The sequence below is a fragment of the Ruditapes philippinarum genome, unplaced genomic scaffold (assembly GCF_026571515.1).
Source record: "Ruditapes philippinarum isolate M1 unplaced genomic scaffold, ASM2657151v2 ctg1845_1_1_1_1, whole genome shotgun sequence".
Lineage (NCBI taxonomy): Eukaryota > Metazoa > Mollusca > Bivalvia > Venerida > Veneridae > Ruditapes > Ruditapes philippinarum.
The window spans coordinates 204361-222619 of record NW_026860279.1 but is presented as its reverse complement, the minus strand read 5'-3'; the positions used below and the strand labels follow the sequence as shown (position 1 = coordinate 222619).

The window sequence follows — 18259 nt, the reverse complement described above, 5'->3', positions numbered from 1 at the left end:
AAAGTCCTCCACAGTTTCATTTGTAGGAAAACACTTTTTTGACTTGATAACACATACTTGAAATATCTTATTTTTGTTTTAAAACTAAATTTTACCAGCCATGCTTTTTCTGCAAAATAATCGATCTATACTGCTAAATGTATCTATAATGTCTTTTTGTATTACTTTTCCTGCGTTAACTTTATTTCCATTTTCAAGTAAAAATATCATTTAGTTTGTTTTTTTCAAAACTTACCACGGAATTTAAAAGTGTATGTAATTTATAGCATGTAATTTCTAGTTATATGTACTATAAATGTTTTACATGCATGTGAAATAGAATGGGACTAAAACTTTATACTGTATGTATAGAAGCAATCTTTTTTTGCAAACAACACTTGAGTCAAAATGTTGCTTGTTGTTGGTTTCCAACAACTGCTATAACATATCGAGATTTATACGTTCCCCGCGACATTTTGTACGAATTCGGAATTATCGCTTATAAGGAACTCATTTCTTAGTCCCAATCTAGTTAAAAGTACAGAAAATGACACTTTTATAACGAACTCAAAAATATTGGCTATCCGTAAATAGACTTTCGTTTTCATTGGCAGGGATTAAAACTCGACCGAATGTACCGTTTATCGTTGTATGTACTTAAATACATCTATTAATATGAATTTGTATAGTTTTCTTTTTAGGATATTTTTAGCATGAGCTCTTTTCACCAAGATAAAACGGTTATTTATTTCTTTTCGTCAATAGTTGTGCTCGAGTAAAATAATTATAATAATTTATAATCGGTTTTCAACATAATCACGCATGCTTGCAATCTGCAATGTACGCTTGATTTAAATGAAAAGAAATCTTTATCTTCCATAAGTAAAAGTCCCCCTTAAATTATAAAAGAAGATATTCAAAATCTTGTTTATTCTCAACCATGGAAAGAAAACGAAAAGAGTTCAGAAACAAAATATTATATTTTATGAGAAATTGACATAGGGAGTAAATCTAAAACTGGAATAGCAATTATTTAAATTCCAAAAATGGAGGACGATGGTAAACAATCAGTTCGTTATATGTAAATCTGTTCGCTATAAAAACTCCTGATACAGGGAACTAATTCGCTATATGCTTACAAGGAACTTCGGATATAAGGAACATATTTTGAATGTCCCAGTGCGTTCGTTATAAGCGGAGTTTACTGTATTCCTTTCCAGGGAAATTGTTGGATCGCTGACATAATTTTTCATTTGATAAAATGCGGATCTGACAAAACAGAACTGTCTTTAGAAGATGGTGATACATACCTTCATGCAGCTGTTCGAATATCCGTTGTTTGTAAGTCAATTAGAACATCGTAATGAAATTGTTGGCATTATGACTACCTGCTAGATAATGTTTGGCTGAGCTAATAATTCCAATAAGTTGCACTTAAAGTATTTTTAGTAGCACTCAATAAAAATATTGAAATAATGATCTTTATGGAGCAGACATATGTATATAATCATATACCAATGCCGCTGTGTCGACTCCGTAAAAAAGAAACTACTATTGTCCGGCAGTGTAAATATCTTTACGTGACGTCATGTGCGTTATACTTTGTTTGATTGATGGATTCGAACCGATACGTTATACGTCATATGATGACTTTCTAGACTTTCTAGCTTTACTATTGCGGAAGACTTCAGGTCCCCTCCCATGCATTATTTTATGCACAAACAGGCACCTGCGTAGAACCACCAACGTTCCGTAAGCTAACTAGATTCATTACTAAACAAGCTTTAGCACATTAATGCGGTAGGGTAAAATAAAAATAAAAATGACAGAAAAAGGGAATAAATGTAAAATAATTTGATTTTGAGTCATTGCAACAGAAATCATTTATACCTTTTATAAAAATTTGAAAATGAAATTATTTCAGCTGGTCACCCTCAATTAATAAAATACCTTGTTGAAAATGAGAGTGAGGCGGAAGTCGCTAGTAAACCAATGGTAGATAGTCATGGAAACACATTGCTACATGTAGCAACAAAAGAACGGAATGTTAACAAGAAGGACAGGTAAATTTGAATTATAATTTTAATTTTATATATTTTTACAGCATACTTATTAATAAGTTTTATCAGTTATTCATAATTATTGCTAAGTTTAACATTATTGTGTAATTGATCAGCGTTCAAATGACATTTTGCAATTCTGTAGATTTGCTTCGAATTGATTTTTGCAGTGGTATGATATTATTAAAATGACTAGCTTCGTATTCTGATTAATGAAAATGAATAGAGAAGTGTAGGGTATTTGCTGATTGTCGTCAAATAAGACTGTGTTTTGTTTCACAATTGAAACATTCAACATTCAAATTGATTTTAATTTAATACTATATTTTCTTTTAAAGCATTCAGTGGATATCAGTCGTTAGATTTTTTATGTAAAGATGCGTAGATTGGGTCATTAGAACCTGTACAAATATATTTCTGAAAGTAATATCAAAACGATAAGTGTAAAATATTTTTTAGAAATAATAGATATGTAAAACTATTCTTTTCTCCCTATGATTATAATACACAGTGCTGTAGTTGCATTCTTTATAATGTTTTAAGGGAACAAACCATAAAATAGTTTTAATAAGTGAAAAATAACCACGCTTACATCAATTCTAGTGATCTATTGCCACTTTATAGGTACGAGGTGATGACTATACTTTTGGAATATGGCGTTGATCCAGATATCCGAAATGCTAATGGCAGGCTTGCCGCTTCGTACCTGTCAGATGATAAAAGTAAAAATCTCATAAGGACATTTCGTAAAGCAAAGGAAACAAATGGTGAGATGGTATTGATACTTAGAGCTTGTTTATATTTTCGACTTGTTCATTCTTTATTTCCTTTTCACATGAAGTAATGCTGTACTTTATTTGTGTAAAAGTATGTTTTTGAAGATTTGAAAGGTTGTTTAAAGTAGCAACAAAATTTCAAGTTTGTGCTTTTTATTTCCTTTCGCAAATTTACATGTTGGTGTAAGCCAATTAACTGTATTACATTTGCTGATCATGTTTACAAATAAGTCTTCAGTTTGCTTATGGTATCGGATTGTATGTCAATGGAACAAAGAATGATTTATTTTACTGAACATTTGAACAGCTTTTCATTACCTCTTTAATACGAAGGCAAACTGCAATTCGTATTGTTTCAAATATGTTTAAGGAGTTTGCTCAACTAAATTTTGAACACTTTAAAGAATATTTTAACTAATTTTTATTGGAACCTCTCATAGCATGTGATTAAATGTAATAAAACCTAAAATGTCTGATTTATTACCACACAATATACAACAGTTTTGATATTTAATGGTTATTTTGGGAGATTACCGTGTGCACTTTGACAAGTATTTTATTTTTCGTTTTTGTTTACTATCTGAATTGTGCTTATAATATATCAAAAACAAACAATAAATCATTAAAAGCATTTAAAGGTAGTTTTTTTTATACTTTTAGAAAAGTCAAATACTCAAGATGTCCAAGTAATGTCAGGGAATAAAACATCCACTGGCAAGACAAGGCAAAAGAAGAAGAAAGTAAAGAAAAGAAAGATACACAGCACATGTGAAGAATGTCAACAAATTTATAATGAAGCTGTCAGTTTACTACAGAAAAATAAACTTGATGGATTACAATTATATATAAAGTTGTTTAATATAGACCATAGCAATGAGCAGCACTCACGATTAGTTCAGGGCGCATTGAAGGATTTTGTTGAATGCATTGATGAGCTCAATGAAACTGGTACATTTATCACATTTAGTATGAAATTTAACAATATATGTAGGTTTTTTCTGGCATATAAACATATATACTGTTTACACCGGTGCTTGAAAAACCAGTCTTGCACCCCGTGTGTAACACAAGTCTGGTGTTTTAAATGGCGTCATTCCCATGCGCCTTTTATTAATTAATTGTGTTCTTAGGAAGACGTCATTGTGCCGTTACGAATGAATTTCTAAATTCATACGCTACTATAAGAAAAAGTACTAAATGAAAAGATTAATTTTTGTAATTTATTTTCGTAATATCATTAATTTGTAGAATTTAAGACCGGCTGTTGTCACGTACAGAATTATCTAGCTCTCGGGTAGCTGTTAAGCGGAAACTCGGCAGAGCCTCTTTTTCGCCGTAAACAGTTACCCTCGAGCTAGTTATTCCGATCTGTATCGGCAGCTGGTGTAAGATCCTAATAGTATAACTCATATCAGTTTAGTTAAGATAAATTAATATTCAGATGATCTACAAACTCAAAACCAGTCATTTGAATATTTGTCAGCTGTATTGTATAATGTTACCTTTTTGATGTGGAAATATTTTGTTGTTCTTTATTGTCAAAAAGTACACGTAACAAGAGATAACATTTGGCAAATCACACAAATTTATTACTTTACTAATTATTGAATATATTAAGCGTCTTTGCTTTTCAGAAATTCACGCTTGTATGGAAGGTTTATATGAAGGAAAAGTTTTCCTGGTCATAGAAACTATTGCAACATTTCAAAAATGGACACTTTTGGATGTGATTCACAGACATTTGAAACACAGCCTAGATGATAAGGCACTTAAAGGTGATTATTTGCAATACTAAAAAAACAACATTTTTTAAATTATTTTTTATATTATTGATGATTGCTTTGTATTATAATACGTTGCATTTCCATTGCAAAGTGTCTGAGGTAAGTGCATAGCAATTCTAATATATTAGGAGCCAGTTGATCAAAATATTTTTATTATTATAACTTTTCAAGTTGCCAATCTGTTATTCACTTTAATCTTTCAGCAAGAAATTTCGAAACAATTATAGCAAAGTGAACGTTAGTTGAGATTATAGCTGTGATGTTTCAATACAATTCTTCACCTTTTTCATCAATGTCTTATGCATATTATTTGATCTAATGGGTTGTATTTATGCGTGATTGTAGATCTATTATCAATATTTAACGCAATAAGGACAGTAATACCTTCTTTTACAGAGACATTTTGTAGACAAATACTATCAAACACTATCAAAGTTCTGACTTAAGCCATGTATATGAGTTAATTCAAAAAATATACAACCCTCAGGGAAGGTGATCACGTGATATTTGTTTACGGTATCATGGTGACACCGTTAACGACCGGACTTGTGACTTAAAATGTATTTGTTAATTTTTCGTATATCTTTGAACATTCTAATAATAAATATAAACAATGTTTCTGGCTATCATTTGCCGATTCCGATGGTATAAATTATAAAACTTACGATTGAAGGTGTTCTATTTTTCAAGTCATGCTTGCAATAAAATCATATGCATCAATATTTTGATGAAAAAAATTATGCGGTAACACTTTGGAACAAATTCTGCAAGCATATCGCGAAAATACAAGTGTTATATTGGAAAAACATGTATCACTCGAATATGAACATATTTGCCTTTTGTATATACATGCTTACTATTTTGATATTGAAAGATATAACAGATAAACTGCCTTAAAATAAAGATCACTCTCCTTAATCTTTATGTCTTGAATTGTTAATGGATATCATTACCTAAACTTGTAATATTTTAACTTCAGAATTATGTTCAAAATTTTCATTGGATTCATACTCGAAAAATATCCCGCAAACCGAAGAAGAAGTCAATATACGCATTGTCAACAACTTGCTAGACTGTGGATGGTGCCTAGGAAAAGACAGTAAACAATTTCTTTTATACTTGGGATTTAAAAAAGAATATTTTCTTTAAAGGACCATTATACCATGATTAGTACACAGGACAACTTTTAATGCCGTTACTAATTTCAATTTAAATGTGGAGATTTCTTTTAGAACCATGTAAATGTTTTGTATACAGTAAATTCCGCTTATAACGAACTCACTGGGATATTCAAAACCTGTTCCTTATATACGGAGTTCCTTGTAAGCATATAGCGAATTAGTTCCTTGTATCAGGAGTTTTTATAGCGAACAGATTTACATATAACGAACTGATTGTTTACCATTGTCCGCCATTTTTGAAGAGCATTTGATTAAGAAATAGAAATATTCGTCATTTATTTATATTTTAGACACAATACCCGAGAGCGTACTTTTTGGAATTTGAAAATCATTGCTATTTCAGTTTTAGTTTTACTCCTTATCTTTATTTCACATAAAATATAATATTTTGTTTCTAAACTCTTTTCGTTTTCTTTCCATGATTAAGAATAAACAAGATTTTCGATTTTTCCTTCCTTTTATATTGAATATCTTCTATATTAATTTAAGGGTGACTTTTTCTAATGTAAGATATATATTTCTTTTCATTTAAATAAAGCGTTCTTTGCAGTTTGCAATGGATCATGCTTGCAAGCATGCATGCTTATGTTGAAAACCGATTATAAATTATTATAATTATTTTACTCGAGCAAAACTATTGAAGAAAATAAATAAATAACTATTTTATCTAGGTGAAAAGAGCCCATGCTAAAAATATCCTAAATAGAAAACTATACAAATTCATTTGAATAGATGTATTGAAGTACATACAACGATAAACGGTTCATTCGCCCGAGTTTTAATCCGTGCGAATGAAAACGAGGGATCTATTTACGGAAAGCCAATATTTTGGAGTTCGTTATAAAAGTGTAATTTTCTGTAATATTAGCTAAATTGGGACTAAGAAATGAGTTTCTTATTAGCGATAATTCCTTATAACCGTGTTCGCTATAACCATATATTTTTTATATCAAATAAAGAAGGGCAAAATTCGGGCCAAAATAAATTGTTCCCTATAACCGGAAGTTCGCTATAACCGTGTTTGCTATAAGTGAAGTTTACTGTAGTTGTATCACACATCAGTATCTTATACAATGTAACAAATGAACGTTTATAGTAAATTACCAATTTGACTATAATTAGAGTTCAAATAAAATGATCAACATACTGCTATCGTTAAATGTGGTCATTGCATTCTGAAGACAGACTATATATTACGACATCACACAATTTCAGATGCCCGGATATTCATGCAGACCGCCATTGACTTTAAACAGTTAAAATTTGCTGTTGAGCTTTTCAATCATGGGATGGATCTTTCATTCTTGACTATTTACAAAGGCGATACACCGATTCATGCAGCTATTGAAATTGCCATGCAAGAGAAACGTACGTTATTCCTATCTTATATACTTATAATCTTCTTTTGTTAAATAACGTTATTCTGTAAAATTAATGTATGTATTGAATTATAAAATAAATGCCATTGCTTTTCATTTTGCGTTTCTTTCATAAACTTTGCTATCATGACAAGGTCTTTTGGTAGTCTGTTATTGATTAAAAATGGATCTGAGATTTACTTAACATCTATATGAACGTTAAGAACATTCCACCAACGCTCTGTTCAAAGAGTAGCAGACATTTAATTTACGTTTAAAAGTATATCATCCGTTAATTACATTGTATTCTGTCTTTCTAGAGCCGTCATTTTTAAAAGGACTGCTGGGAAAATTTAAATCAGACGAAAAATCGTATCCGTACCTTAACCCAGAACAGTTAGATATGGACGGTAACAGTGTTTTACATCTCGTTACAAAGTCAAACGACAGTGATTTGGTCTTGCAACTTACACAGATACTCAACGAAATGGGTATTCCTGCAAATAATCACAATGTCGATATTATCGCGTCAAAAATAGAGAATTTAAACGACCAAAGTAAATCCACGGAGTCAAAAAGTCGTAGTGAAATTGCTCAATCAAGTCCAACTGTAGATTGTCGGAATAAATCTTCATCATTTCTGAGTGAAAACCCAGAACAAACAAAGAGACGAATAAATGATTTGATTTCATCATTGCCATGCAATATACAAGACACACCTATTCAAAAGCAAGCAAATGACAAAAACATCGAAGTAAAGATGATTGACAAACAGGAACATAACGTTAATACATTCAAACATGAAATACCTTTAAAAACAGTCTCTAAATGTGTTTGTACTGAAGTTGATGATCCTCCAAATAAACACAATAAAGCACGAAATAAAACGTTAGAGGATATTGCAACATCTGTATGTTTTGCTTCAAAGAAAGATGATTCAACTGACAACAATAAGAAATTAGAAGCAATGGATAAAAAAGATGTAGATTTTTCCGATCTTCCACCCCTGGAGTCAAATGAAGATATTATAGAAAAGACAGAACATAATACTGACGTCGATGTAGATATGACGACATGCAAAGAAGATGAAAATATTTCGGACAAAGCAGATGATGAATATGATAGTCTCGATCAAGAAAGTTCCGTATGTAGAAATTTTAATGTTTTTTCCGAGAGAGGATTTACTTTACTTATTTTATTATATCTAAAAACATTTACCACACATTTTACCTCGACATTCTTTTTTATTTTCAATACTTTTATTACAAATATAATCATAATGATTGATAAGCAACGTTGAAGATTATTCTTTGCAAACATTTTCTGACATTAAATTAAAAAAAATCATATCGCTATGGAAATTAAGCTATATAGCTAGTTTTACAACATGTTTTATGATAGATTGATGGAAGCTTTATAATGTCCTCCATGAGAAAATGAGAGATATTAAAGCAAATGAAACTAGTATGCAATTCTTGTCTACTGCATGGAAAAACAAAATACACCTCTTTAAAGTGATAAAACAAACTATATGAAAAAGTATAAAAATCCAGAAACAAAGCGGTCTAACAAAACTTCATAATGTAACAACAAACCTTAATAATGTCATTAAAACCTTTATTTTCTTTCAGTTTGAAGACCTCACATGGGAAGTTGAATATACTGATAAAGTTAGAAAAAGCATGGAAAATAAACATATTGAACCACAGTTAAAACTTAAAATGTTACGAATAATTCGAAGATTGGCAGATGGTGACTGGCAGAACAATTTTTGCAAAAAACTTAAAATAGGACCTCATGATTTCGATTTATTCGAAGCAAAGTTAAGCAAAGGTATGATAGGTACAATCATTTCTATCACCCATCATAAACTTTCGCAATCAATTCCAAATTAAATATTTGCACATGAAAAATGTATGTCTGATTTATTTACAGGTAGTCGTATAATATGGGAGAGAGCTATTAACTTTTCACCAAGATATAATGATAATGCTGCTTGTAGCTTGAATGATACCAATGACAATGCCACAGAAGTTCAGGAAGATAGAATTTACACAGAAGTCATAAGGGTCTGGGATATTGTTATAGATCACGACAAGATAAAAAGGTGATTCAGGCAACTAAAAAATCTCAAATGAATTTTTAATTGTGCTTCGTAATGCTTAATTGATGCTCATTTCGTGATCTATGTGCAGTAACTGGTTAACTCAATATATCTTAGAATATGATTACCCATTTCTGCACTAAGATGACGAAGTATCAAATTAGCATACAAGTATAGTTTCTACTAGCAAAAATATAGTTTATTAAATTTTCATTTGAATAGTAAAAAAGTTACTTTTAAGTTGATATTGAAATAAAAAGAATACAAAAGCAGTGTTATTTAATCAATGTCAAATTTAATTAATATATACTCTTGGTCTTTTACATATAAGACAGCAGAGCACTGTTTTGTACTTTATTGTGAACATGATAGTTTTAATTTAAGGCTTATAAACGAAATATTTATATTTGCAGGCTAGTATGTTGTCTTGTATCAATAGCACCATTTATTCTTTTCTATTACAAGATCCGTGGAACATATTATAAATGCACACCTGCGCGGCGAAAAAAGTCTGATTCAAAGAAAATTGAAGGGTTTGAAGACCAACGATGAATGCCGAAAAAGAAATTACCCTTTACTCTTCACTTCAAATTGTAAACCAGACTTTATATCTGGTACTGATGAGGTAAAAGGTGCTTTTTGACCAAACTCAGTTTAATTGCCAACGTTTCTATGTCTGTTGATATAATTAAAATCATAGATGATCAGCGTTTGTGTGTAACTTGTGTTGACTGATGTGTTTTGATTCCCTATTTCATTGTTTAAACTTCAATGGTAATCATAGTCTATGCCTCTTATCACTGACTTAATTTGTATCAAGATATCACAAATGTATAAATTTAAATAATAGATAGATGTCAGGTAGCGGGTTTGTCTTCCTCTATCAGACTGCATCACAATAGGAGCACAAATCTGACTTATCTGTTAAATATGTTTATAGCAAATTAATGTTTAAAGTGTATTATGAATAATCAATTTTACAGGTCCAAGAACGACATCACTTTCCCCCAGCCAGTTCAAACAAGACCGATTATAATATCCTGAAATTCTACACATGGGATGGAGCACTTGAAAGATATTTTCTTCATGGTGGCAAGAATAATATTGAATTTCCATTTAAAGTCACAGAAAAAGAAGATGCAATAATTCGTTTGAATGACAAAGGGCCAATTCTACTATTGGGCAGAAGTGGAACTGGTACTGCTTAGCATTTGACTTGAATATTTTGCTTAAGATAAATCAAATAAATGCAATTAAAAAAGATGAACCGCTGAAAGAAATGTTTATATTTTGATACAATATGTATTTGCATTTTTTGCAGGAAAAACAACATGTTGTTTATTTAGACTTTGGAATGAATACAAAAATCATTTGCCTCAAGGTGAAAAAAATATCGACGAACGTGAGGAAGGGCAATCTGAAGGTAACGTATATAAGATGTACACGAATCAATAATAACTCATACAAGTTAATTTTAATTAGGCAGATATTGTTCAATGTTTCGGCTATGTAAACTCAAGCTCAATATACCAGCAGACATCAACACTTTGTTCATATTGATAAAAAATGGTTGAATCAGTTAAAAGACTGTGAATATATTAAGAATAACATATGAAACGGAAAACGAAAGAAAAGGCATATAAAGGGTTCACTAAATGAATTAAAAGAAAAAGTTGTTTTCAATATGTATAAAGGATATTTCAACGATAGCAAATTTGTTAATTTCTTAAATTGACCTTTTACTCGTAGTTCACGATCTGATATATCAAATTTATCTGTAAATGATTCGTGTTGTTTCTGCAAATCATTATATTTGTTCTATTGGTGATGTTTACACTTGTATAACTTTGTAAATGTAAGGAAACCGCGAAAGCTTTGAAAATGACGAGAAAAAGGGTGCTGCATATGAACAATTTCATCAATTGTTCCTGACAAAGAATTACGTCCTGGCAGCTGAGGTGAAAAAGACATTTGGTGGTTTTTTGGACACTTACGATACTAAACAGTATAGTATATCGCAGGACCATGAGAAACCAGTTCCTTGTCGTTTCGAAGATTTGACAAACTCATCTTTCCCCCTGTTTCTTACTTCAAGACAATTCCTCTGTACACTTGACGCGTCTATTGGAAATCCTTTCTTTAGTAGAAACGAAGATGGTTCTTTAAAGGTTGTATGCCATTCTCCCTTATAATTGATTTACACATAACTTAATTGATCTAATTGTTTTATATCAAATATGAATTTCTTATGATTACTAATTTTTATGCATTATATTCATATACGAGTATAAAATAATAAACATCATGATATAGTATTTTATTGTCTTATCATATCATGTGTACTCTAACTCTGTAGACAAAGATATGAATGTATTGTGAAAATACATGATATGGAAGGATATTATGAATGAAATAGTTTTAAAGTGATTATCTAGGCCAAGAATATGAAAACGATGTAATCATACAATGCAAACGCCCTAACACACTGTGCACAATATATGGTATATTTAAACCAGCATCTTAAAAATATCTACGCGTAAAGCCATTGCAATCGAGTTCTTTTGAAATGGTGGTAATTCCGTTGCCCGTAGCTTGTTATCGGAAGATATCTAAATTTGCTTATTTGCATATCGGGTTTTGTAGGTTAATATCAATTTATGAGAAGCTTTCAATTCGATAAAATACGAGTATGTTAACAAAACAATAATATTAACTTATCCAAGTATAAAGGAAAGAAGACACGATGGTAAACTTGCAATAGCTATATAGTGTATGCTGCGCTAGTGTAATCAGGAAATTACCGAATCACTTAATTCTTTTAAGTGCTGAGTTAATGTTTTAACTTTTTGTTTGTATTAACAATTGCAATATTTCATATATAGCCTATACTTTGGAGATGTTGTATTTATCATTTATGTCAGTTATTTCGTTTAGCTTGGTAAGTAAGAGTGTAGGTCAATAGATGTTTTGAGCTTGTGCCTTGGGCGAGGTACACAATCCTCATTACGCTTTTTCGTAACTATAATACTTTGTAATATATATGGGGAAGTTGCTTGTCATTGCCCGCCGTTATATAACTGAAATAATATTAATATTAACTCAACTGTAAGACATATAAGAAGTTAAAAGTATATTAAATCTACTCTAGTATTGTTTTATGTGCTGCAAAGAACACAACAAAATAATACAAAAAACCAGCTCCGCCTAAGACTTCAATGCGGCAAAGATTTGAATAATAGTTGTTGCAAAGTTATTCTTAATTAGGTTTAATATCGACTGCGCTCTTCCTTATTTCCAAATTAGTCCATAATATTGTAAACATATCGTCCCCAAAGTGCAATAACTGAATAACTGCTATTAAATTTAGAAGGACTGATAACGTTATTGCACTAATGTGATTATAACATGTTTTGTTAAATATACACATATTGACGTTTACCTATGCACCGGCCGATATGCCAATTAGAAAATTACGATTACTTTTAGAAACTAGCAACAGACAATGAATAATGTATGTCAATGTTAAAAGTACAAAAATAAATCCGGTTTCATCGGCTATCAACGTAAATATCAGCTTAAAGATGTTGGTTCATGTATGCTATATAACTATGCACCGTTAATGCATTAAATTTTACATTTTATGGTTATATTTTGTTTGAGTAGTTGACTAGTGTTATCGCTAATTTTACGTTGATTTCCTATTGCAATGCAGTATCCTGTGGAAGGTTGGGCCGATGAGGAAGAATTTACCGCTCTGGATATATTAGATTTTGATTCTTCCGATGAAGACACCGCTGATGGAGACGATTTCTACCCTGATGTATCTAGAGAAAGACAACAAGTATACACTTATTTTGTTTTTGACTTTGCTGAAAGCAATGAATGTATTTGTTTTTGATGCTTCATTTGTAATGATAAGTATGGGAAATGTTTCAAATGTATCAATGATATTAGGTATATCAGAAGAAACTTATGACATTTGAACATGTAAACTAGATTTACCCTGAACGCTTTTGCCAAGCATTTCAGCATTCCCCATTCAATGTGTTTTGTAATTAAAAAATCTTCGGATTTAAACGTAAAAAAGTAATAAAAAATATGATTATCAATTTAAAAAAAATGAGGTATTAAATCGTATTTATTTTAAAAAATTAAAAAAAAATGTTATGATTTTTTTATAATGGCTTTTAGGTCTCTAACATTTCAAGACATGAAATTCTTGACACAGATATTTGTATCATTAATAAACTAAACAAGTTTACTTAAATACTTCTTCACTTTAAGATCATATTTTATACTTAACATAAGTGTATGTAATTTTAGAAAAGTTATGTTGAAATCAAGAAGGAGGTCACTTTCGAAACCTTTGAAAATTTGATATGGCCGAAACTAGAACGCAAATCAGGTGGACACAGATATAATCCTTCGTTAATCTGGACAGAGATAATGTCTTTTATCAAGGTTAGTTGACTGGTATACAATCTTATAAACTTAGTATAATTCACAAAATATTACTATTTGCGATAATATCCCCATGTTTAAAACAAATCATTGTACATTGGACGGTATTTAGAAACTTTTGATTTTTTCAACAGGGTTCTTACGAATCGCTCTACACAAATCGTGGATACATATCCAAAGAGGAATATTTAAAGATAGGCGCGAAAAGAGCTCCAAATTTTGCAGGAGAGAGGGAAGAGGTCTATGAGATATTTGAACTGTATGAATGTAAGAAGAGACAGCTCCATATGTTCGATGAAACCGACGTTGTTTTTGACATATTCAGAAGGCTTGACGGCTTAGATTCATGTCCGATAACGCTTCATCAGGTATATGTAGATGAGGCACAGGACTTCACACAAGCGGAACTATTTCTTCTGATTACACTTTGTAGAGATCCAAATAACATGTTCTTGACAGGTAAATGATTTAGACGGTATTTAAATACTTAATAATAACTTTGTTTTCTTTCTTGTAAATTTTTATTACCATTGATATATGGAATCAAATGCATAATTATGCATTCTTTCGGGGAAAATAGGTATACTGTTTTGCAAATGGTCGTCATTCTTTCGAATTGTCGCCCGGTTCGTCTGTATGTCGGTCTTTTCCGCTACAAAATTGATAATCATTCACAAATAGCAAATAATTTTTACCCCGAGCATGAGACGTAAAAGGCCGATCACCTTCATTGAGTAGAATATCTCTGTTGGTTTCAGTGCATATGCGCGCACTTCAAAGTTCCCGTGAACTTCAATTAAAGACATATTTCCTTTCAATTACTTGAAAACTTTACAGGTTGATCACACTCGTTGAGTAAAAAGCATTTCCATTCGGAACATCTCTTAATGTTCAGAATCATTTATCTAATACGGATTGAAAATGGAAATAACTAGAAAATAGCTGTGTATCGGATACAAAAATATAAATGTGTATTAGTTTATAATCAATATTCATGTTTAATGTTTTATCTATTTTAAGACTGTGCATTTATGACACGTAAGGAAACTTAAGTTTGGTATTAAAATTGAATATGAATTTTTTTCTTGGTAATATGCACCAGGGGCTTAAACATCTTTTACATCCTTATATCTGTTCTGTATAATTAATCAGAACAAAAATTTGTAAAGAATGTAACAAGGTAAATATGGTAAACATACTATAACATTAACAATTTATCTGTGACATTGATAATGGTTATTCTAACTGTACATAAGCGATTATTGTGCCAATTCTTGTTAATGACATGCATATATGTAGTTAGTCAATCGTTCAAATGTTGTATAATGAATGCTATAGGAATTTTAGATTTAAAAATCTAAAAAGTGCATAAACTTAAACAAGAAGTATATTAAAGTACACTCATTTTCATAATCAAATTAAGGCTTTAAAGACGATATCATCAAACAAAGTTTTCAACGATCAACTGGCAATATGACAAATTAATTCAAACTATATACAAAGCAATATGACAAATCAATTCAAATTGTATACAAAGCAATATTCTATTATAGGTGACACTGCCCAAAGTATCATGCGAGGAATTTCCTTCCGATTTGAGGATCTTAAAGGTCTCTTCCATCACGTAAAACAAGTAGTTGAAGGAAAAAAGAAGCAAAGCCAATCGTCAAAAACCCAATGCCTAACAATAAATGTTCCAAAAAGGGTAAATATTGTAATGCCAGTATTTGGTAATGGCTAATTATGTACTTTGAACATAGTGAGTTAAAACATATTTTTTTTTGACTATTACATGTATCTAGTTGAGAAAAATTAAAAGCACTGAGTGCCTTGATGTTGCATATATCATGATATGAACTTGATGGATACATATATGGCAACATGTTTAAATTTCTTTTCAAACATAAAGGTAGAAAATTTATATGATTTAACCCTTTATATTCTATATACAATTACCCTGTTTGTTCAAACAATAATTATGATTTAACCCATACTTATACTTCTGATAAGTCAACACTTTTTTCCCTACAGCTCAAAATGTTTTTCTACCACTCCTTATGTTGATATCATTAAAAAGAAAACGACAAATTTACTATCGTAGTTAATTACAAATTCAATGTGAGATTGGAAATTCCTGTGGTTAGGGTGACAGAGACTAACTGGTTAGGGTGACATAGACTAACACTTTATGGACTATTTTGTCCTAAAGCTTATTTATTTATAGACACATGTTAGTTCTTCTTTTTAGGTCATCTAAATCAACTTCAAACAACTAAAATAATTTTCTTCTTTTGTTCTTTATATTTGTATCCTTTTTTTTGAATGAAGTTAAGTACATACGACGTAAGTTACATAGCTCTGTGTAAGTATCAATATGTTAGGATTATTTATATTTATCAGGAAGTAAATCATCAGTGTAATAAGAAATGATATGAATATGCTTATTTATCATTGCAGGTACATAAACTAATTTACAACTATAGATCACACTCCGGCATTGTTTCAATGGCTGCAAGCGTCTTGGATATCATGAGCTACTTTTTCAGGGAGTCATTTGACCTGTTGGACCCTGACCAAGGGCTTTTGCCGGGTCCAGAGCCAATTCTGCTGGAATCTTGCACTTTTAGTGATTTGGCTGTAATGTTAAGGGGACACAAAAGAGAAACACCAACTATTGAGTTTGGTGCTCATCAAGTTATCCTTGGTAGCTTTTGAAATATCTTTTTTATTATGAGTTACAAAGATTTTTGACAAGTTGTATGTTCTTACATAAACGGTTGTTTGTATATATAACCCAAGCCGCTAGGTCGTTTATATACCTGTCAAGAAAGAATCTTTCTCACGAATTTATGATACAGCAAACTTCATTTTAGAGACAAAAAAAAGATTTCTTCAAAAATTGACAGCAGCCCTAGATATAAAACCATGTAAACTTCACAATTTCCAAATGAAAAGTGACGTTACAAACATATCAAGATTCCTTATTACGCTGCATCTTTATCAAGTAAAGCTGTATGCACAACAACGTTTATATCTAAATGTTATGCACTGAATTTTAAATGTTTGTCTTTTGTTTGCTTAAATTATGAATCTTATTGAAAAATCAAAGTGTAACAACTATCAGTTTTTCCCGTATATAACCTTTTGATATAATTGTAATATAGAATTATTTGCGATATGTGTTTTCATAAATGCATAGTACTTTGATCGGATCATATTATTTTAAATTTTAAGTATATGATGAAGAGGCTAGGAAAAATCTGCCAGAAGAGTTAAGTTGTGGATTAGTTCTCACTATCTATGAATCAAAAGGTCTGGAATTCGACGACGTTTTGCTCTACAATTTCTTTAAAGACTCCAAGGTACAAACTTCAAAAAAGGATTGTAATGGTTATTATAGAAACAATATTTCATATCTAAATTTAAATAGGATACAAATATTTGATAAAATTCCAGGACAGCTTATCTTTGGTTTTACAATAGAATATAACATATTTCTCAGCAATGTAGATCTAATGATTTTATTGCTCACAATCAATCATTTTATATAGTAATGAAATGTAAAAGATAAATTAATCCTTTAAATCAAAGTTAAGATTACGTCTAATTTTAGGCTTCAAAGGAATGGCGTGTAGTCACACAATACTTGGACGAATTGGCATCTGGCGATATCAATATAGCATCGCAGCAAAGTGGAGTGTGCGTCTCAATTGATACAGGTAAGTTCATTTAATTTACCTGTATATTCACATATTAAACAGTTTATGAATAAGTATTTTGAAGTTTTGCAATATAATTTGGGATATGTATTTGTTCATCATTTTGTTTTACAGATGTTCTTTCATCACAAAATCGACCAAGACCTTTAAATTTTGATCCCTGTCAGCACAAAATACTCAATTTTGAGCTGAAACTACTGTATACGGCGTTGACGAGAGCAAGGGTAAATGTATGGATATTTGATGAAAATGAGGACTTTGAAGGAACAAGGCCCATGTATGAATATTTTAAAGCAAGGAGAGTCGTTAAACCTATTGCGATCACCGATGAGTTGGCCGGTCAGTGTATTAACACTTTTTCGTTTTATTCTTTGGACATATATACATATACATTCTACTTACAATTATATCTAAAATACTTAATATGAGAATGCTAGAAACTATTGCAATTTTGTAACTAAATCATAGAGCTTATGTTTGCCTTACACTATAAATGTTTTTTTATTCGAGTGTCTTTGCAGATCTTTCAGGAGTGATGTTTGTTGACAACTCTGATAGCAAGGAATGGTTACAGCAAGGTGATTATTTTCTGAAAAACCGTCTGTATGGTATTGCAGCAAAATGTTATCGAAAGGGTGGTGATGAATATAAACAGGCTCTAGCCAAAGGACATGAACTAGCCCACATGGTAGGTTAATTGAATAATATTCATCTTTTATATTCAACGTATCAAAACATTTTGTAGATGCTGCATTGATGTATTCAAAAGTAATAATTATACAAAGCGTCAATAAATGTGTGTTATATAGAAAATAAAATATGTTCTAAATTACAGAT

The 18259-nt window shown here is 30.8% G+C and overlaps 1 protein-coding gene across 2 annotated transcripts in view; it reads left to right on the top strand.

Annotated features, from left to right (window-relative positions):
* Positions 1–18259, top strand: part of LOC132759506 (TPR and ankyrin repeat-containing protein 1-like) — a 39290-nt gene that overhangs the window by 8152 nt on the left and 12879 nt on the right. For both annotated transcript variants that reach the window (XM_060751292.1, XM_060751293.1), the window contains exons 7-29: positions 1200–1320; positions 1904–2042; positions 2664–2806; positions 3476–3763; positions 4450–4590; positions 5579–5698; positions 6996–7148; positions 7459–8282; positions 8770–8971; positions 9074–9245; positions 9708–9867; positions 10226–10439; positions 10564–10665; positions 11103–11410; positions 12955–13083; positions 13566–13703; positions 13838–14162; positions 15257–15408; positions 16161–16407; positions 16938–17065; positions 17317–17422; positions 17537–17761; positions 17944–18110. In XM_060751292.1, the coding sequence (XP_060607275.1) occupies positions 1200–1320; positions 1904–2042; positions 2664–2806; positions 3476–3763; positions 4450–4590; positions 5579–5698; positions 6996–7148; positions 7459–8282; positions 8770–8971; positions 9074–9245; positions 9708–9867; positions 10226–10439; positions 10564–10665; positions 11103–11410; positions 12955–13083; positions 13566–13703; positions 13838–14162; positions 15257–15408; positions 16161–16407; positions 16938–17065; positions 17317–17422; positions 17537–17761; positions 17944–18110 (4704 nt within the window). The remainder of the gene's footprint in view (positions 1–1199; positions 1321–1903; positions 2043–2663; positions 2807–3475; positions 3764–4449; positions 4591–5578; positions 5699–6995; positions 7149–7458; positions 8283–8769; positions 8972–9073; positions 9246–9707; positions 9868–10225; positions 10440–10563; positions 10666–11102; positions 11411–12954; positions 13084–13565; positions 13704–13837; positions 14163–15256; positions 15409–16160; positions 16408–16937; positions 17066–17316; positions 17423–17536; positions 17762–17943; positions 18111–18259) is intronic.